The sequence below is a fragment of the Hypomesus nipponensis genome, chromosome 8, assembly GCF_054491055.1.
Source record: "Hypomesus nipponensis isolate SF chromosome 8, ASM5449105v1, whole genome shotgun sequence".
In the NCBI taxonomy this organism is placed as follows: Eukaryota; Metazoa; Chordata; class Actinopteri; order Osmeriformes; family Osmeridae; genus Hypomesus; species Hypomesus nipponensis.
Genome location: NC_140368.1, coordinates 6,448,992 through 6,469,586, shown reverse-complemented (window position 1 = coordinate 6,469,586; position 20,595 = coordinate 6,448,992). Strand labels below are relative to the sequence as shown.

General features: G+C 49.4%; 1 protein-coding gene across 3 annotated transcripts in view; it reads right to left on the bottom strand.

The window, feature by feature from the left end:
* Positions 1 to 20,595, bottom strand: part of asap1b (ArfGAP with SH3 domain, ankyrin repeat and PH domain 1b) — a 37,762-nt gene that overhangs the window by 12,695 nt on the left and 4,472 nt on the right. For all 3 annotated transcript variants that reach the window (XM_084702574.1, XM_084702573.1, XM_084702572.1), the window contains 13 exons: positions 12,490 to 12,562; positions 11,447 to 11,592; positions 9,296 to 9,370; positions 8,285 to 8,334; positions 7,924 to 8,053; positions 5,533 to 5,618; positions 4,189 to 4,264; positions 3,959 to 4,045; positions 3,097 to 3,197; positions 2,932 to 3,001; positions 1,317 to 1,404; positions 1,134 to 1,182; positions 135 to 304 (listed from right to left, as the gene is read on the bottom strand). In XM_084702574.1, coding sequence (XP_084558700.1) covers positions 135 to 304; positions 1,134 to 1,182; positions 1,317 to 1,404; positions 2,932 to 3,001; positions 3,097 to 3,197; positions 3,959 to 4,045; positions 4,189 to 4,264; positions 5,533 to 5,618; positions 7,924 to 8,053; positions 8,285 to 8,334; positions 9,296 to 9,370; positions 11,447 to 11,592; positions 12,490 to 12,562 — 1,201 coding nt within the window. The remainder of the gene's footprint in view (positions 1 to 134; positions 305 to 1,133; positions 1,183 to 1,316; positions 1,405 to 2,931; positions 3,002 to 3,096; positions 3,198 to 3,958; positions 4,046 to 4,188; positions 4,265 to 5,532; positions 5,619 to 7,923; positions 8,054 to 8,284; positions 8,335 to 9,295; positions 9,371 to 11,446; positions 11,593 to 12,489; positions 12,563 to 20,595) is intronic.

Sequence of the window (20,595 nt, the reverse complement as noted above, 5' to 3'; positions counted from 1 at the left end):
CACACACAGCTACAGGGACACCCACACACACACTCACTCCATAGCTTTCGGTCTCGATTTATACAGACACACACAGACAGACACTCACCATCTCCCTGTTGCCTTGACACACACACACACACACACTGGTGTACCTGCAGCTCCACAGTCGCAGCACAGTTCGTTGCCAGGCATGCGCAGCACGTCCTCGATGATGGCCTTGGTGAGATCTTGCAGGCCGTCCTCCTCCGCCCCCGCACTCTGCTCCCCTCGGAAGGCCATGTTCAACGCCTCCTCCTTGCTGTTGGTCAGCACCGAGATCCAGCTGCACAAGCCGACACACACACAAGTACATCTGGTACCTTGTTTTGGTGGGGGTTTTTTTTTAACACAGATAATGCTGCCTATCACCACTTCCATCTAGTTTGCTATAGGGGACTAAAAAGGGTTTTCTTGATATAGCCTAAGTATTGTTACTTCAGTTCACACAGACAGTCCTTAAAAACTTGACAAGGCCCCAGGATGTCATAGGCTACTGAGGCCACAGCTAACCACCGTCTCACACACACACACACACACACACACTCGCCCACACACTCTCAGGCTCTTAACAAGTCAGACAGGCAGGAAGTAACTGGCCTTCAAACATGAATCAACACTGCTGGAAGTACCTCCCCAGCAGTTCACCCCGCCACACACACACACACACACACAATCTCTTTCTTTCGCTCTTTCACACCGACACACATCCATTATTTCTAACAATCACACACAAACACTTTCTCTCTCACACACACACACACACACATCTCTGGCCCCTGCTATCTTCCCAGGCCTGGATGCAGTCCTGATGAGCCTCAGATAGGCCACTCCTCGTGTCCCTCACCCCTCACAGCCCTACAAGCATCCATGTGTGAGGGCCTGTTTGTCCCCACGTGTCTGTTACTGTGCATGAGCGTCTTCATATACGTGTGTGTGTGTGGGGTATGTGGTTACAGGGACCTCACTTTTTGGCAACCACAAGTCTGTAAACTTGGTGTATAGAGTATATACCCTATGCATACTGTGTCTATACACAATGAATGTAATCTAACCTGTATCTAACCAGACCCTACTGTGTGAGAGTGGGGATGTGAGACTCCTCTGGTACTCACATGACAAACTCCTGTTCATCCTCTGCCTGGAAATGATATGTCCTGTTATCTGGGGGGGGGGAGGGAGGGAGGAAGAGAGAGATGCAGGGAGATGTGAGGATGTCACTTCACAACCAGCTCCATCTACTCTGCCGGGACCTGTGACCGGCAGCACCTGTTGCAGTGGTGACGGGCCCTACTCACGGGAAATCAGGTCGAAGCACTTCCTGTCCTCGGCGCTGGGCTTCACCTGGCAGGTCAGCAGGTTGAGCTTCACAGGCTGACGGTTAGACTGCAGGGATGGAGAGAGAGAGAGAGAGATAAAAGGAGAGACATAAAGGGGGGAGAGAGACAGAGAGAGAGAGAGAGAGAGAGAGAGAGAGAGAGAGAGAGAGAGAGAGAGAGAGAGAGAGAGAGAGAGAGAGAGAGAGAGAGAGAGAGAGAGAGAGAGAGAGAGAGAGAGAGAGAGAGAGAGAGAGAGAGAAGGGGGAAGCAAGATTGATAGATTCAAAAATTAGACCCAATCTCCCTTCCCGTCTTATTATATAAAAAGAGCAAGAAATAAGTGAATTTGAAGCTTGCACTCGCTGCCTCCTGGCACTAGGTTCTTCACGTGCGTCTGTGTATGTGTGGTCATGTGTGTGTGTGTGTGTGTGTTAATGAAACGTGAACTGTCTGTGATGAGGCCTGGGGTGGAGCTGGCAGGCAGGCACGGTGCCAGGCTCTGAATGAGTGGCCACGACCCACGAGTTCAGAGCTGCCGCAGGGGCTGCTGGGAAAAACAACACGGACGGGCCAAACGCCTCCAGACAACTCAACACTAAACAGCCTTGATGGCTCTCTATGGCTTTGGAAAAAAACCTTAGGATACAGAGACGATTCTCCATGTTGTGAACACACACACACAGAGAGAGAGAGAGAGAGAGAGAGACAGAGAGAGAGCAAGACAGAGAGAGAGCAAGACAGAGAGAGAGCAAGACAGAGAGAGAGCGAGACAGAGAGAGCAGGTAGGAGAGAGAGACAGAGAGAGACAGAGAGAGAGACAGACAGAGAGAGAGAGAGAGAGAGAGAGAGAGAGAGAGACAGAGAGAGAGCAAGACAGAGAGAGAGCGGGACAGAGACAGAGAGAGCAGGTAGGAGAGAGAGACAGAGAGAGAGAGACAGAGAGAGAGAGAGAGAGAGAGAGCAAGACAGAGAGAGCGAGACAGAGACAGAGAGAGCAGGTAGGAGAGAGAGACAGAGAGAGCAGGTAGGAGAGAGAGACAGAGAGAGAGAGAGACAGAGAGAGAGACAGAGAGAGAGAGAGAGCGAGAGAGAGAGAGAGAGAGAAGGTAGGTGAGAGAGAGCAGAACCTACTGGGATACACAGTCACATCCACATTCAATCAGCTTTAGTACAGCTTTGTAACGTGTGTAACCTCAGTGACCGTTGACAGTCAAGATTGTACAGTAAGAGATTCTTGTGGGAGACAGTATGACAGAACACTGTAACACATAGCAGAGCCACAAGCCAGTCAGAGAGAAGAGATCTAGCCAGTGGCATGCGTGCACACACTCGCGTGCACACACTCACAAGCACACAAACACAGGAACAGATGACTCACTAACAGCAGTGGAAAGAGGTGGATGGTCATTGGAGGGAGTGAGAGGAAGAGGGGGGGGGGGGGGGGTTGTCATGGAAACCACATCCGTGTCGATTCCTCTCAGGCAACAGATTGATAGTGTCTCATTCACACGCTCCAAGCACCCAGGTTTCACAGTGTGTCAGGAGGGTGTGTGTATGTGTGTGTGCGTGCGTGTATGTGGGGTGCTCCACTCACCGTGGCGTGAGCGATGGTAAGAATGCCGCCCTTCACCGAACACTGCCGTCTCTGCCACACCTTCCTCAGCCTACAGGAAAACAACAACATCAAAAACAACCGCATAAACAACAACCACAAGTTGGTGTGTTTTGTGTGTTTGGGTTAGGTGTGGCGTGACCCTACCCATCGCTTTTCTTCATCAGGTGACCCTTCTTCTCACAGCCAAACTCCTTGTTACCCTGCAGCTGATGCATGCTGTAGCCCCCCTTACTGCTCTGGGAGTCCTGCACACACACGCGCGCCATACACAACAAGCATACAAACATGCCTCATGAGATCCTCTCTAACACAGTCAGACACACATCAGTAGGATGTCCAGGAGCTAGTCCAATGGGCGGTCTGTTCTAGAAGGGGCCTTCAGGGCAGCATGCCGCATGCTCTACGTCCCCTCTCAGGAGAGCCAATCATCACTCAGACACCACAGACAGAGGAGCACCGGAACTTACTCTTCTAGACTGGAGTCCAGACAAGCAGCAAAGGAGAGAGGGAGAGATAGAGAAAGGGAAGAACGTGAAAGATCTAGCTGGGGAAGGGAGAGAGTGGTGTGTGTGTGTGTGTGTGTGTGTGTGTGTGTGTGTGTGCACAGGTATGGCTGAGTGCTTGCATGCTTGGGTTTGTGTGGTGAGCGTGAGCTTGATTACATGCTGGCCTGGTGTGTGGGTGTGTCCGCTTTTGTGTTTAAACTCGCGCAGGAAACCAGGGCAGTAGTAGGTGTGTGTGTGTGTGGCTGAGTGGGAGGTAGGAGTGAGAGGACTGAGTGTGAAGTGAAAGCATCCTGGCACGCCCTCGTGCAGCTAGCTAGCTGTGAACACACATGCGCCTGTGAGGATCCAGTGATAACTAGCGAGCATGTGCTTCTCAAGTACGGCTGCTGGGGTGCTCGAGGAGGTGATACCATGTTTTGGTCTTATTTAAGTGAGCCTATCCTGGTCCAGTCCTAGCCTGGTTGAAAATGGTTTAACCTTGTCTGGTCTGGCCTGCTTACCTCCTTCTGGTCCAGCTGCAGGGAGGACTTGATGAGGTCTCTGAGCGCTGTCAGCTGCTTCTTCTCCTCATCCTGGGTCTGCTTTATCTGAACACAGAAGAACACACTGCATAGGTGAGGGGCAAACACACACACACACACACACAAATATATACAAGTGGGGTTCACACATAAACACTCTTGTCTTTTCACAGGCACGCACGCACGCACACACACACACAAGCGCTTACATTGTAGAGGTCGGCAGCCAGCTTCTCTATGTACTGTTTCAGCTTGTCTGCTGTTTTCAAGCCATCCTGGAAGAAGCTGAAGGAGACGGCTCGGGCATTAGAATGTCAGTGGCAGCAACATCTTTTACCAGTGATAGTTCAAAAGGCAGTCTTTCAGTATCAATGACCACTTACTAAAGGCCACGTGTCACAGTGATGCCCTGGACGTTATAGAAGGTCACAGGGACGGGGGACAGAATGACAATTAAACTGCTGCAGCTTATATTTAATGTATACCACTGTCTACTCTTCTGGCTCTTGGCAGAGATCTCTCTCTCTCCTTCAACCTCGAGCTCTCAAACTTTTCTCTCTCCTTCTCCTTCTGTGATCCATTATGGATCAGCAAGTGGCACACACCTGCATGCAGCCCTGCGCATCTGCTTATCATCGAAAGCAGCCACCACTGCACTCTCTCTCTCTCTCTCTCTCTCTGTCTCTCTCTGACTCTCTCTGTCTCTCTCTCCACCCACCCCTCTTCCTCTGCACCTCTCTCTCTCTCTCTCTCTCTCTCTCTCTCTCTCTCTCTCTCTCTCTCACTCCCTCACTCCTCTGCCCTCAGGCAGCCAGCCATCTCTCCTTCCTATCCTCCTCAAATAACAACTTGGTATTCCTCCTAACTTTTCTTCCCCCAGCTCCACACGCAGACAGCCAGCTGCAGACACTGCCATTCTCCTCCCTCTTGCCTGTCAGAAACTGTGGTCGTCAGGTGGCCATTTTGGCTCTGGTGGAGCTGATTACCAGAGAACAGCATTGCTATTGTGACAGGGGGACCTAGCAACAAGCAGGCTGACGGAGCCGGAGAGGAACTCGCCGTACTGACGCGGCTCCGGTGCGATAATCCTGGCATGGACGACGCCCACTATTTACCCACAAACCCCCACGGCTGTCAGAAGGCATCTGTGTGATGACCATGCATATTTATGAGGGCTAAATATGACTGCATTTCAGGGACCTGTGAATCATGCAGCAACTCATCCAAGGAGGAGTTGGGGGCAGGGAGGACAGAGAGAGTTGGGGGGGGGGGGTTACAGGGAGGGGAGGGGAGAAGGGAGAGGAGTGAAAGAGTTGTGCTAAATCTGGTCCGCAGAGTGCACAATGACATAACTCTCTCAGAAAAACATTTTCTCAGAGAACGTATGGTGAACCCCAATGCATAGCTTCAGCGGAGGCTTGCTCCATATGGAATGTTTGCTTTGGACTTTCTGGAGGGACTGCTGGTTAGGGTTTGACTGCCAGGGGACCAGCCCATTGGTCCTCAGAAGGACTACATGGACAAAATAGGTTTTTAAATTGTATTTGACTTACTTGCACTGGGCGTGGTAATACTTGATCAAGTTCTGTAGAAGATCCACTCCTTTCTTGGTCTTGATCTCGTTGACTTTGATCAGGTACTACAAGAAGAAGAGGTGGACAGTTACAACCTAAAACATAAGTAATTGGTAGAGGGTAATATTGGACCCAGTTCAGAGTACTTCCATTCTGGACCATGTCCATGGTTCAAACTAAGTGCTTTGAACCGCACCCATCTCTTAGGAATCGTTATTCATGGCATAAAATAGATACAAGGCATCTGCCTAGTTTAGAACAATACCCAGTATCATTATTGTGGAGAAGCACACGCTTTTTTGGAGAGAGCACTTGGAGTGCCTAAAGTGGAAAATTGTTGTTGGCTGGCACGTGTTGTTATGGCAACAAACATATACATGTTTATCTTTGATACAAAGGAACCATACTTTAGTGTGACTGCAGTGACTCACTGTCTGCTCTGGGGGAGAGAAAGGTTCCCCGAAATGCAGACATTTAGAAAGCTGCGGAGTAACAATCTCACCGGAGTGCACACATGCTTTTAAACCCGCCTTTGATCTTTGCCTCCAAACCTGCCCGGATACTAACAAAACAGACACCGGTGAACACCACAAGACGACAACTATCAGAAAGGTTTTTATTAGAATGTCATCTTCTTCAGGAAGATCAGGAATCTCTCCTACCCTGCCCTACCATCAGTGGAAATGGACAACCATAACTGTTTTTCATTTGGGAAGGTTTTCAGAAATGTTTCCGCTGCCTGCATGATGAGTCTGGTCCTAAACCGCTAGACAACACAGGAACACTTTCCTCAGAACATCCTGCCTAGCGAACAAATAAATAAAACATAATCTTAATCTGAGTTTATCCCATGGCGTGCCAATCCTGAACAGCTTGCAAAGAGACGCAGCTAAAGACCTTTTCCAGCCCCATGGAGGAATTTAATCTATCCCAGAATGCCTCCCTTTCAGCGTCGCTGTAAAGCTTCCTTGTACTGCTTACCATGCAATCCTAAGGTACAAAGTGTTTGTGTGTGTGTGTTTGTGTGTGTGAGCGTGTCTCATCTGGGCGTCTCTGAGTGTTCGTGCACCGAAGGCAAACACGTTTCCCCAATGTCTGTCAGGGAGTGTTGGGCTAACAGAGGGTACAAGATGATCCCTAGGTTGCCGTGCTGCGTAGGGGGCTGTTGTATTGGGGCGCTGTGTGTGCTTTGTCTGCTGTGTAGGGGAGCTGTCTGCTATGTGTGCTGTATGGGGGCGTGGTCTGTGCTGTGTAGGGGTGCTGTCTGCTATGTGTGCTGTATGGGGGCGTGGTCTGTGCTGTGTAGGGGTGCTGTCTGCTATGTGTGCTGTATGGGGGCGTGGTCTGTGCTGTGTAGGGGTGCTGTCTGCTATGTGTGCTGTATGGGGGCATGGTCTGTGCTGTGTAGGGGTGCTGTGCTTGTGAAGGCAGAGGCCTGCCTCTGAGTGCTGGGGCTGTGTGTGAATGAGAGGAGTCTGGTCGCAGCCAGATAATGGAGGGGGCTGAACGACGCCTCCTCCAACCTGGCAACCTAGCCTGGGATGAAAGATGGAGAGGATTCTCTCATCGGCTGTGTGAGTAACGCAGAGAGAAATAGAGGTGGAGTAAGGCAAAGAAGGAGAAAGAAACAGAGGGATAGAGAGAAGTGAGAGATGTATAGACAAAGTTGGAGTGAGAGGGAGAAAGAGAAATAGAGATAGGTGAGACTAACATAGAAAATGAGGAAAGATACAGTACTGCACATATTCTCCCACCCACACACATTTCTATAAGTTAGCACACAGCCAGCAGGCAGACTACACTAAGCAGCAGTTGGTCGAGCCCATGGGTCCCTTTAATCACACACTGACAAAGTGAGAGAGAGAGAGAGAGAGAGAGAGAGAGAGAGAGAGAGAGAGAGAGAGAGAGAGAGAGAGAGAGAGAGAGAGAGAGAGAGAGAGAGAGACAGAGACAGAGACAGAGACAGAGACAGAGACAGAGACAGAGACAGAGAGAGAGAGAGAGAGAGAGAGAGAGAGAGAGAGAAAGAGAGAGAGAGAGAGAGAGAGAGCAGAAGTGTGGGCGTCCATGCCCACCCATGGCTTCTCGTCTCTGGCAGCGTTAAGCAAATTGTGCTACAGCTCTACTGGCAGTTTGTTCAGTTGCTCTGGGGGCAGATAAGCAGGCTCACTGATAAATATTGGTTTGATAGCAGTCAGAGTCACTCTGATAAGGCCTCTTAACTACTGTAACTGCTGTCACACTGAAGACACACAGAGCATGATCCAGTCCTTCTGGTGGGCTCCATGTCTCAGAGAGAGCGTGCCTTCGGCATGGTCAAAGGAAGGATTGTGAGCTCACTTGGAGAGGAAAACAGGACTGGCCTCTGACCTCACACATCTGAAGCTGAAAGAGGCGGCGCTCCTTCTCCATCTCCTCAGCGATCTCTGCCCCGGTGATCTCCGTGCGGATCATCCCGTGTTGCTTGGCATGCTCGCGCTTCTCCTTCTCAATCTTTGTACTAATGGTGAGAGAGAGAGACAAAGAGAGAGAGAGAGAGAGAGAGAGAGGTTGGTATTTCTGCTCTATGGTCAAAGTTGTAAGAGTCAATACCAGGGACTAGATTCATATTGTAATTTAATGGCTCAAATCAAATCTCAGTTCGTCCATACATCCCAATCAGTCAACCAATCAGTTAAACTAGATATTTCCACCGAATAGATTTAACATCTCTCCGTAAAGACACACTTACAACTTAGCCTCATAGTCCTTCCATGCTTTGTCGAAGGGCTTCTTGATATCCTGTAGGGAGAGACAGAGTTACATCCATTGCTGATCCAGAGGGGCCCCCCTATACCACAGCAGCCAACATTATTGGGAGGTGATGCAGAAAGAGACTCTACTCTCCCATCTGTATCTGTGCCGAGTCAAGCACAGTTGTTCATGGCAGAGGCGGTAAAATGTCACTTTGTCCATGGTGACAGACAGGGTCGCTGATAAGGAGCCTAAATAAGGATCTAGAAAATTAGCAACAAGTGAAGATCTTGTCCCTTTTCACTATGACAACCGAGGAAGGAGGGGAGGGGAGGGGGGGGGCAGGCAACGTTGTGTCTGTCTTCCTGGACTGCGTTTCCCATGCTCTGGCCAGGCACACAATTGATATCCCTGAAGGCCCAGTGACCACGCCCCTGGCTGGCTCCGACCACACGGGTTCATGACCCCTTTATCTGGAGCACTCGCCACTCGCTCTAAGCACAACACAAGGACGCGTGTTTACCCCTGCAAGATTTACAGGGCGATCTGTTCACCAGAGTCCCCCTCCCCCTCACGCCACACACCCTCTCCACCGCTCTCTCCCTCCCTCCCTTACACACAGTCAGGGAGGGAGATGAATGGAGAGATGTGCTGACTGGGCGTCCTCTTCCCATCCTGCTTTAATGCTGGGGCCTCCCACAGGGGCCAGGAAGAGGTAGAGAGGAGGAGTAGAGGGGGAGACACAGAGAGGGACACAGACTGTGTGTGTGTGTGTGTGTGCAGGAGAGAGAGATTGTGTGTGGTGAACACACACAGAGGTGAGAGTGAGAGTGAGAGAGAGAGAGAGAGAGAGACAGAGAGAGAGAGAGAGAGAGAGAGAGAGAGAGAGAGAGAGAGAGAGAGAGAGAGAGAGAGAGAGAGAGAGTGAGAGAGAGTGAGAGAGAACAGTGAGAACAGTGAGAACAGTGAGAACAGAGGGGTAGAAAGATTCCTTTCTTATAAATCTTACCCCTTTGACTCCTTTCAGATCCCCTTTCAGCAGTGAGTCCAGGGTGAAGATCACATTATGACTGAGGCTCTGGAGCTGCAAAGGAACACAGGTGGAGAAAGAGAGAGAGGGAGCAGAGAAGGAGACAGAGAGAGGGGGGAGCAGAGAGGGAGAAAATAGGGATGAGAGACAGAGGAAAATGGTTAGAAAGTGACTACTGTAACATTGCTGGCAGCCTCTTTGGAGTCATTCTCTGTTCAGGCTACACTAAAGAACATGGGCACATAAACAGGATATGATCGTTCCAGGTCTTGCCAAGCACGGTTGACTTGTCAAATAAGGGGCTTCAATTAAGAAAGTACGTCTGTTATTTAGATTCACAGCCCCAACTACTACAGCAGATTCTTGGAGGCCATTTAGACATAAGGATCGGAGTTCCTGTCATCCCGGGCCAAGTCCACCCGGAGACACATACAGCACTGGGCCAGGACACAAACAAAACCTAATGGACGTTAATGTGCTTCTAAAGTGGCTGTGCAGTAAACGGCCAACGTCAATATCAATCACCTGCTAGCGGCTGGTGCTCTCTAAGAGCTGACCCTGCGGCCTCTGCTAACCGCCTCTCTGATCTCTGCCTGCCTGTCCTACTGTCTGCCTGTCCTACTGTCTGCCTGTCCTACTGTCTGCCTGCCTGTCCTACTGTCTGCCTGCCTGCCTGTCCTACTGTCTGCCTGCCTGCCTGTCCTACTGTCTGCCTGCCTGCCTGTCCTACTGTCTGCCTGCCTGCCTGTCCTACTGTCTGTCTTCCTGCCCTACTGTCTGTCTTCCTGCCCTACTGTCTGCCTGCCTGTCTGCCCTACTGTCTGCCTGCCTGTCTGCCCGCCTGCCTGCCTGCCTGTCCTACTGTCTGCTTGCCCTACTGTCTGCCTGCCAGTCTGCCCTACTGTCTGCCTGCCTGCCTGTCCTACTGTCTGCCTGCCTGTCCTACTGTCTGCCTGTCCTACTGTCTGCCTGCCTGTCCTACTGTCTGCCTGCCTGTCCTACTGTCTGCCTGCCTGTCCTACTGTCTGCCTGCCTGTCCTACTGTCTGTCTTCCTGCCCTACTGTCTGCCTGCCTGCCTGTCCTACTGTCTGTCTTCCTGCCCTACTGTCTGCCTGCCTGTCTGCCCTACTGTCTGCCTGCCTGTCTGCCCTCCTGTCTGCCTGCCTGCCTGCCTGTCTTACTGTCTGCTTGCCCTACTGTCTGCCTGCCAGTCTGCCCTACTGTCTGCCTGCTTGCCAGTCCTACTGTCTGCCTGCCTGCCTGCCCGCCCCTCTCCTCCTCTCCAGCTCTCTGCATTTGCTTGGCCAAGACCAGTGGTATTTCTGCCGTCACTTAATAAACTGTCCCTCCTTTTATTACAGAGCTACAAATGTTAGCGAAGGTTATGATATATGAAACAGAGAAAGGCCTTTTATCATTATGAGTTGGGGAACCCTGAGAATATATATGCTCTAGACACAAACACACACAGACAGGTCACGAATGAGGGATTGTGAGGCCATTAGGAAAGTTTTCTTTTACCGTTGTTACTGGGGCCTACAGTAGGCAGTGCCAATAGGTGGCTGATTGAAGAGGGTTCCAGAGGAGCACACACACCTCCACAAACACCCACCCACACACACACCCACACACACACCCACACAAACACACACACATGAACACAGTGGCTCTTGGACGTGAAGCTCAGGGTATTTATGGAGCCTAATCTCAGTGCCAGGCCGGACACAGGAAGAGAGAGGGACCAGCATCTCCTCCAGCAACCATCACTCACTCAGGACTCACACAGAGCCTGTTCCCCACAGAAACGCCCGGGGGGGAAAGGACAGGGCGCAGATAAGAATGCAGACGGTAAGCAGGCTGTCCAGGGGGAAGATAAAGCCGCAGGCAGCTAAACTGTCTGATGATTTTGTCAGTGTAGGCTTTCACCATATAGACATCAATGTGAATGTTCTTATCAGCGGAATATTGACCCGTCCCCATGTTTGACACGCACACACACACATTCCATTCTAGGCCCAAGAAATACAATAAAAACAATCTCCCTTTGAATCTACAGGACACGGCACTAGGGTCTCTTTTCATGGCAGTTAGCCTAGTTTGTGAAGCCTGCCAGGACCGAGAGGACTCACCAGGTTCTTGAGGAGGGTGGAGAGCTCCTTGGTGAGGGAGGAGAACTTGACGAAGGCCGTGCCCAGGTCCGGGTTGTCCCGGCTTATGAAGTTGCTGCCAAACTTGTCAAGGGCCTGGGCATAGTTCTCCTCATTCTGGACGTGGTCTGGGGGGAGGAGGAGGAGGAAAAGGAGGAGGAGAAAGACAGAAGGACAAGGAGAGGAAAAGGTGCAAAAAGAGGAAGAGGAGGATAGAGGGTTGTTTAAGCATGTTTGAAGGGAGTGCTCTGACAGCTCATAAATGAAGGGTAGTTGTGCTCGGAGTGTGATGCTAACTAGCTGCAGATTGACCTCGGCCTGGTGGTGACAGTGTACAGTAGCGGCCTGGAGGCTGGGAGGCAGAGGGTATAAGCAGACCGCCGTAAAATGAGGTCACATCTAACGCGATGATGCTGGTGGGTCCATTCTGAGTCTAAGAATGTGTACGTGTGTCAGTGTGTCTCAGTGTGTGTGAGTGTGTGTGTGTGTGTGTGTGTGTGTGTGTGTGTGTGTGTTGGCAGCTCCTTGTGTAAGAAGCTCGGCAGCAGGCATCAATCAACACAGAGGCATCCATCTGCCCTTGTCATTACAGCAAAGGAACAAACCTGCAACCTAAGTCCCTAGCCACACTGCACCGTCAGAAAACACAAGAGTATATTTACATTTTATATTCCATATAAAATATATTTTTTCTATTAGCAACTATTATCCAAAGACTCCATAAATGTGATCAGAAAGTAAACCCTAGAGTTAATCACGGGAGAGAGGATCTGACTATCTGCTTAATCTATACAGAATGTAGGAATGTTATTGTACACATAAACAGACTATTTTTGTTTTAATTAGCTCAACGGAGGACTACGTGAGTATCAGTCCGTCACTTTTAACTCGCCCGGAACATTCTCATCCGTGTTTCTCATCCTGTCAAGTTACAGACTAAACACAACCATTCGGGACAAACTGCAACCCAGCAAACCCACCCCCTAATGCCCCGGTCACTGCAGGATAAGGGCCTTCTCTCTCACCTTGACCGGAGTTGTAGATGGCCTTGACTGACTTCTTGACCTTCTGCAGAGATGTCCTGTCCTGGTCCAATGCCTGGTAGGAGACAAGGACAAGATGAGGAGGGAAGGGAGGAGGAGAGGAGGAGAAAAAGAGAAAGGGAGACATGGTTGTTATCAAATTTACGGGCTTTAAGAAGGGTGAACATCAAGATCAAAACACAACAAGCCTCCCATGCTGTAAATATCCATGAGTTTATGAAGCAGACTCTGGATCTTACAGTGCGATACTGTCAAACACTGTGGTTCAATGTGTGTTTTGGAGTGACCATGTTACATTTCCTCGATTTCAGTCAGAAGAAACAAGGCAGCGGAGACTATAAACTAGAAGCAGGTGTTTATTTCTGTTAGGGACGCCTGTTGCTTTAAGCACGGTGAGACCTCTCCCATCCTCTCTCTCCCATCCTCTCTCTCCCATCCTCTCTCTCCCATCCTCTCTCTCCCATCCTCTCTCTCCCATCCTCTCTCTCCCATCCTCTCTCTCCCATCCTCTCTCTCCCATCCTCTCTCTCCCATCCTCTCTCTGCCATCCTCTCTCTCCCATCCTCTCTCTCCCATCCTCTCTCTGCCATCCTCTCTCTGCCATCCTCTCTCTGCCATCCTCTCTCTCCCATCCTCTCTCTGCCATCCTCTCTCTGCCATCCTCTCTCTCCCATCCTCTCTCTCCCATCCTCTCTCTCCCACCCTCTCTCTGCCATCCTCTCTCTCCCATCCTCTCTCTGCCATCCTCTCTCTGCCATCCTCTCTCTGAACAGGGCGTGCAATTAGGAGACTTGTGGTGTCCCGCTTCTCTCAGGCTCCCACACCGACGCTGAAAAGGCCTGGGGGGCTGTATCAGCTTGTTGTCCAGCTGCTGGCTATGCTACAGTCACAGCACTATTTTGTCAATCATCAGTAAATCAAATCGTCCACCATCAGACATGGCTGCTTCACCATGTGATTTGGATCTTTCAGAGATTCCCAAGTCTCAAAAACCCAGACAGTCAGACAAAGACCCAAGACACAGCCAGACACAGACACACAGTCTCCTGATTATTCATGGCTTCTCTTGATACTGCCTTTTCTCATTCAGCATGCAACACTAGGGTCTAGGCCTAAACAACAGCCACCACTACATACCTTCCCCCATGTCAATATCAATGAATTGAGTAAGTAACTCTGCCATGGTTACTGATAAAGGCAATAAATACACAAACAGTCTGCTTTACTTCAGGCTCCGCTGGTCAGAATGGGGGAGGCACGGACAACGTCAAGTTAATTACACTCCACCACGTAATTAATCTGACCTTGAGGTTTGTAGCTGTGGCTGGTGCTAGCATGGCTCTGCCCTCATTACGGCCTCAGCACTGGCCCTGCCCCCAGGCTCTCTGGCCCCGCCCACAAGCCTTTGATCTCCCACACTGGAGGAGGGGTCAAGGCCTCATTTCTTGCTACAGTCTCTCTAACATATGCTCAGACTTGCTGTCATTATACACACACACACACAGTGTATGGAAAGGTTTTTGTATATGACCTCATACAATACCATTATACGATATTAAGTGTTGTACCCAGTCTAGTCTTCAGTAATGCTTATTTCGTAACAGCAGTTTCCATGTTGCATATGAGTCTATACAATCCAGGAAATGATTACCAAACACCCGATAACATGGATGCAGACAAGGTCATCAGCACCCGCCAACCCCCCTTAACCGTAATCCATGTCAGATTAATATGAGGTGCAGCAGGCAAAGATGCTCCAGTTTAAGGGGGAGGGGGGGTTTAGCCAGGTCAGGTCACAGCTGAGTGGAGGAGAAGAAGAGTATCTGAGGATATGAAGAAGAAAAGAGGAGGAGGGAAACAGGGGAAGAAGAAGGCCTGGTGAAAGTTAGTATTGCTAGTTTATGTATCCTTATTATAGTTAGACCACATATTTAAATTTCAGATTCCTATATGTTTACTGTATGCACCTTCCTGCCAAAGCAAATTCCTTGTGTGTGCAAATTTTCATGGCAAATAAATCCCATTCTGATTCTGATTGTGAAAGGAGGCCAGGGGCCAGAGTCTGGCCAGGCCACAGCAGGCAGCTCGGAGCCCGGCTGGAGGCCACGTTGGGACCAGCTGGCACCCCCCGCCAAAGGTCAAACCTCAAATCCGCTCTGTGTCTGTGCTGCATGTAATTAAATATTCCGCTTTGATACCAGAATGTTCTTACATTAGCGGCGGAGAACATAGGCGCGCTGGTCTGTTAAAACGCGTTAACACGCTAACCTAACAGTCACAGAGCTCTAGCTGGAAGGGGAAAGCTGCTAATGTGTTGGAGACAACGCTTGGGGGAGGGGGGGTTCAAACAGGACTATCGGTACAAAGAAGCGGACCAAAGAAAGACCCACTATCCACACAAGTGACATCTCTTAAATTATTTTTTAATTCTTTAAATGTAATCTGCTGTGGGCTACTGTATGTTTCAGCGTTACCAGAAAACATTTCGAAGGAGGCATACACCAACTAGCAATCTGAATTTGAAGCCAGAATAAAATCAATTGAACACAGCTAGCTTGGCACACAGTCCTCTGTGCACCGTGGCAACCAGCAAGAATGCATCAAAACTCTGCCCTCTCAAAGCCTGCAAACTATTCAATATAGTCAATGCTTTGTTCCAATCTAGCAACAGCCAATAGGGAGCTCTGAAATGACCCAGTGGGAGGGGTGAGTGGCCCAGGGCCTCCAACGTTGTTCCAAGCCTTCACTACTCCAGCAGGAGGCGATTTTAATTCATTTATTCTGATACAAGGAGAAACATTACATTTCCAGAACCCTCTGTGAGTTCCGCGTGTTGAGTAGCTCTGACGTGGGAGTGTCAGAATGTTTTTAAGCCCCAGGCAGGTCTGACCCGAGCAGGGTGGGGCGTGGGGGGTCAAGGCACTTGGAGGCTGGGGGGCTGGGGGTGAAGGGTACTGGGGTGTCTGACTGCAGTGTCCCCAGGAGGATTGTCTCTTCACACTTCCTGCCTGATCCCTTATCCTAACTCTGCAGACAGCCTTCCCCAGGAAACAGGAAGGAGCTGGGCCTGTCGCTGAGTGGAAGTCACTTCCTGGTCCCTGTCCAATGAGATGACAGACAGGGTCCTGTCAACTGACGAATGATAAACTCTCCCAGCAGCCGGGAAGTTGTGCTCTTTTTAGGTGATTCATAGCTGTACTGTGTTGTTCCCAGTCATTTTCTCTGCAGGATTAGTCCTCCTATCTCTCTTTCTCTCTCTCCCTGTTCCTTATCTCATTAAACCCAGTTCTGTCTCTCTCCTCTCTCCCTGTCTCTTCTCCCGGGTTGAATAAGATCACTCGTGGCAGACAGAAGGGTGGTTACCACGGAGATGTGATATAGCTAGCAGTCTCACACATCAGTACCACATTCTTCATTTTTTGGAAGTACAAGCAACTATAGAGGAGTTGTTGAGAGTTAACTGTCTGTCTGCTTAGATGAATATCTAAAATACAAAAAAAGAAACGTATGCAGTGTTAAAGGCCTCTGTCCGTAGGTGGTAATCAAACAAACACAGTTAGCACTTAAAGTGTATTTTAACAGAAGATTTTCTGGACTCTAACAGGAAGGGTGGAGAGTTTTCATTGGCAGGAAACGAGTGAACATCCCTTTAACTGGCCTGAAGCACGAGAGAAAGAGCGAGAGAGAGAGAGACCTGAACTTTCAAATGAAAATGGGAGGATGTAACACTTCCAAAAGTAGCTGAGGTCAGGCTGCAATATCCCTCTCTCACATTGACACAACGATAAAATGATTTCAATGATTTCAATGTTGCATAACAGCAAATGGCTTTCCTTTAAATGACAAAGAAACGCCTCCCATGATAAGGAACAGGTCTCTGAGGGAGCAAGCTAACACTACTAAGGATTATGGGTAATGGCGAAGGGTTATTTAGGCAACAGGGTCAATAGGTACGCTGTGATTCTAACTGACTTAGGGATTAGACTGCCGCCAACACAGAGAGTGAGAGGGTGTGAGAGGCTAAGTCTGTCATGGCTGTTGGTGTTGGCAAGGAGGGAGGCAGAGTACAGGAGGAGGAGGGGAGGAAAGAGAGAAGACAAGGCTGTAGAGAAAGGTTCCTCGGCTGGGTTGACTGTAGCAAGGTTTGCCATCTTCGACAGACCTGAGGGTTCACAAGCACACGTGCGAATGCAAGCATCATACGTATGTTTCTATGGATGGATCACCAGTATTCTTTCAGCTTTGCATAGAAGCAAAACATTGCGACCTGATGCAAGGCGGCTATGCTGTATGTGGTTGGTTCTGGTTGGGGCAAGAAAGGGACAACTTCTGGTCTGCAAAAAGGGTGTGACATTCAGAGGCTAGTTGACAGATGTTGTGACAGAAGGGTGAATGAAGGTGTTCATTTCATCATTTCACACATCAACCTCGACATATTACTAATAGATATAAAAGGAGGAGTGAGGATGAGAAGTGAAAAGGAGAAGTAGAAGTTTGAGCCGGACTGAGAGGGAAGGTGCCTGAGAGAAAGACGATGAAAGCATAAAGACCAAGTCTGTCACCAGAAGCCGCTCCACCTAGCCCAGTGAAAATAGAAACAGTAGGAGAGTAGCGAGGGCTCTCAGGCGCTAAACATCAACCTCAAGAGTGTCAGACAACCACAAAAAGACCCGACATTCATCTCCAGTGTGATCTCACACTCTCTGTCCTTTTTCTATGTTGATGAAGGAACCACGTCTGCCTATCAACAACAAAGATCGCGATGAAATAGGATACCAACTACCCAGTTAAGAAATGACCTGAAGAGGCTTGTTTGCTTCTCTCTGGAGCAAGTGTCTCACATCCCAATCCATAACCAAGACGGCCAGATGCTTGCATGGTACCCCTCTGATCACACCTCATTGCTGTTTGTTTAGCTAAAACACTGTTCAGCAACAAACTGAGCGACTGTAGAAATGAGTAGCCAGCAACCTTCAACAAACCTGCTGAACCTGAAGTCTGACAATCCCTATAAGCTGGAAGGTAAACAACCTTCTGGTGGTAAATGTTGAAAATACTTTGCCATACACCGTTTGCCAATGTATAAACCCAGACGACGCGACGGCATGCTAATACAAACCCCACCGGCTACAAACAAACCCTGGCACGTTTCAAAGCGGCCGGGTGCTTTATCACAGATCTCTCTTATCTGTGATTGGCTGGTAGGTCTCTCACCTCTGCTTTATCACAGATCTCTCTTATCTGTGATTGGCTGGTAGGTCTCACCTCTGCTTTATCACAGATCTCTCTTATCTGTGATTGGCTGATAGGTCTTTCACCTCTGCTTCCTAGCCTCCAGAGGAGGAAATGGGAGCTGCCTGGGTGGACAAACAAGCATTGCTAGCCATCTTTTTTTTTGCCTTTTTTTTTCAAGATAATTTACATGTCTGACACGTAATGACCTGGTTAGCCAACCCTCAAAGTTTGGGATGGCAGCGGACAAATCTGCAACCCCACCCTGCACCACAATAAAACAGCCAATCAGAAGTGGCATATTTCTGTCATCCCCTGTGAAGCTGAACGTTCAGCTCCTCACCACATGGTCGCCTAACCCTCTCGGCCAGAGTTCCGGAGCCCTGCACTTTAACAGCATTCCTTTGGAGTCCTCTGCGGACACGTCTCCAATTTCAGCTTTTATGGGATTCCGGAGTGCAGCCCTTCCACCAGACCACAGGTGTACATACAGTCCACTCCAGCCGGCTATTGTGTTCACACAACACACTCGAGTCATAGTAACTAGCACCAAACTTGTTACAATGTACTTCTCTCCAACAGACTTCACCCTCGCTGTTGTGGATATGGCCACAGCAGATGTACTCACTTGAAACCATTGAGAGAACTGCTACAGCTGAAATCCTTTGGTCTGCCATGACTCCAAGCCAACAATATGATCCTGCTGAAGCTAGCTTGTGTAACACTGTGTCAGAGCCATGTAGCCCTCCGCTGGTAGGCATGTTCAGCTCTTCAGATGAAAGACCGTATCAAGTGCCCAGCTGATACACACAGTCCCACATCAGTCAGACACTTAGCCAATACATAGGTCTAAATACAGACACACACACACACACACACACACACTGCACACACACACACATCGGAAAAGACGACACACACATACACACACGGTTCAGGGCATAACACCATCCATGCTCTGCTCTCAGACATCGCTGGAGTGTTTATGCCTGAAGGCAGAAGAGTATGCATCAGTGAGTCACCCTGTCTCTGCGGTCCTCAGGGCCATCCTGGAGGAAGGCCACAGACCTCAGCACGCACACACACACACACACGCCTCAGCACACACACACACACACACACACACATGCTAGCATGCAAACAAACACTTCAGCCCACACACACACACACTCACAAACACCTAAGCCCACACACACAATCTCCTCAGCACACACAAATACACCACACACACCTCAGCACACACACAAAACAGATAATAAACAAGCGGATGCTTATTCAATGGAAAACAACTGCTAATGAAGCAAAGCAGATTTGGAGTTTCTTTGTTTCAGTGGTGGTGGTGGACACCCACCAGATCCATGGCACCCCACCGACACCACACAGCCCCAGGACAAAGCCATCATCTAACCCACACAGCCCCAGAACAAAGCCATCATCTAACCCTACTAAGACTCAAGTCTACCCCAAAAAGAAATCCTTAAGAAATCTCCAAGCCATAATTCCAATCTGTTGTGGGTTTTCCTCTTTCACAGCGGGGGTACGGGGGGGTTGGGGCGGTGGAGGGGGTGTGTTTGTGTTTTTGGTGCATTTGGTTCGCTGGCTTGTTTGTTGGGTTTGTTTGCCGTCTGAGAGGAAAATCTGATAATCAGTCTGTGTGCCACAGCTGTTGGCCTACCTTCCTGCCACAGCTGCACTGCATATATCATCAAGGGCTATTAGCAGACAGCGGATTAGCCCCTGACCAGGCTTAGGTCCGCCAGCAGGGCTTTTAGGCTCTGATCCCCCTCTCTTTCCCTGATTTAGGCAAAGGGAGAGTGGGGGAGACGTGGGGAGACGTGGGGAGGGCTTCACATCTGTCTGAGGCTGGCAGCAGGGGCCCTCGGCTGAGAGGAGGGCTGCTGTTTAACGGACAATCCTCTCCCTTGGCCGGCTCTCTGCTTCCCTAATGGACACGCTGACCCACACGGAACAGTCATGGCTGACGTGCTGACATGGCGCTTTTCAAGCTGGAACCTCTGATTTTCCTTCCATGAGACAGAAACTCTGGTGGAGTTATGAAGGACAATCAAAACCATTTCCTGTTTACCTTAAAAGCTGTTCTACGTGATAGGCTGGTTTGAATGAGGTTTTGCCGTTGAAAATGTAAGTTAGGTGGCATGGAAAAGAGAGGAGGGTACAAAGAGCTAATGAAGCAACTGTCTTCCATACACACACCTCCTTTGACACAAGGGATAGAGGAAGAAAAAAAGACACCACTTCATCAATAATGTACCCAGGCACATCTGTCCTAAACTGAAAATGATGTTGATGTACTGCAAGAAGTCTTAAATAGACTGCATTCACTATGTAAAAACGGGGTATGATAAAACCTGTCTTGTTTTCCTGAATAATTCATTGTTTTTGTACAACTTGGTCTAGTTGGGGAACACGCATGCAACCAAACAAAGAGAGGACATTGGAAATATTTTATGTTGATGTGGTGGATGGAAAAGGAACTGTTTGCCACAGAAACAGCTCACATTGACCAGTTGTCCCCTGTGGCAGTTCACATATAACAGTTCACTTCAGCGTATCCTTGTGTCTCTTTCACCTCTGATGGTGAGGAGCAAGAAGCAGAGGGAACCAGAGATTGATTGCAGTGCACATCTGTCATTGGACATGTTGAATTAGATGAGGGGGCAAATATGTGGTGTAGGTCTTACTCAAATTGAGATCTAATCTCCTGTAACAGTAAACAACGTGACAAAACAGATAGTGTTTCTTGCCAGTGGCATGTAGTTAGCATATGACATGGATGAGGAATCACATGACAATGTGTCATCCGTATCGTGAGGAGCTTCCATTTTATTCTTCCGG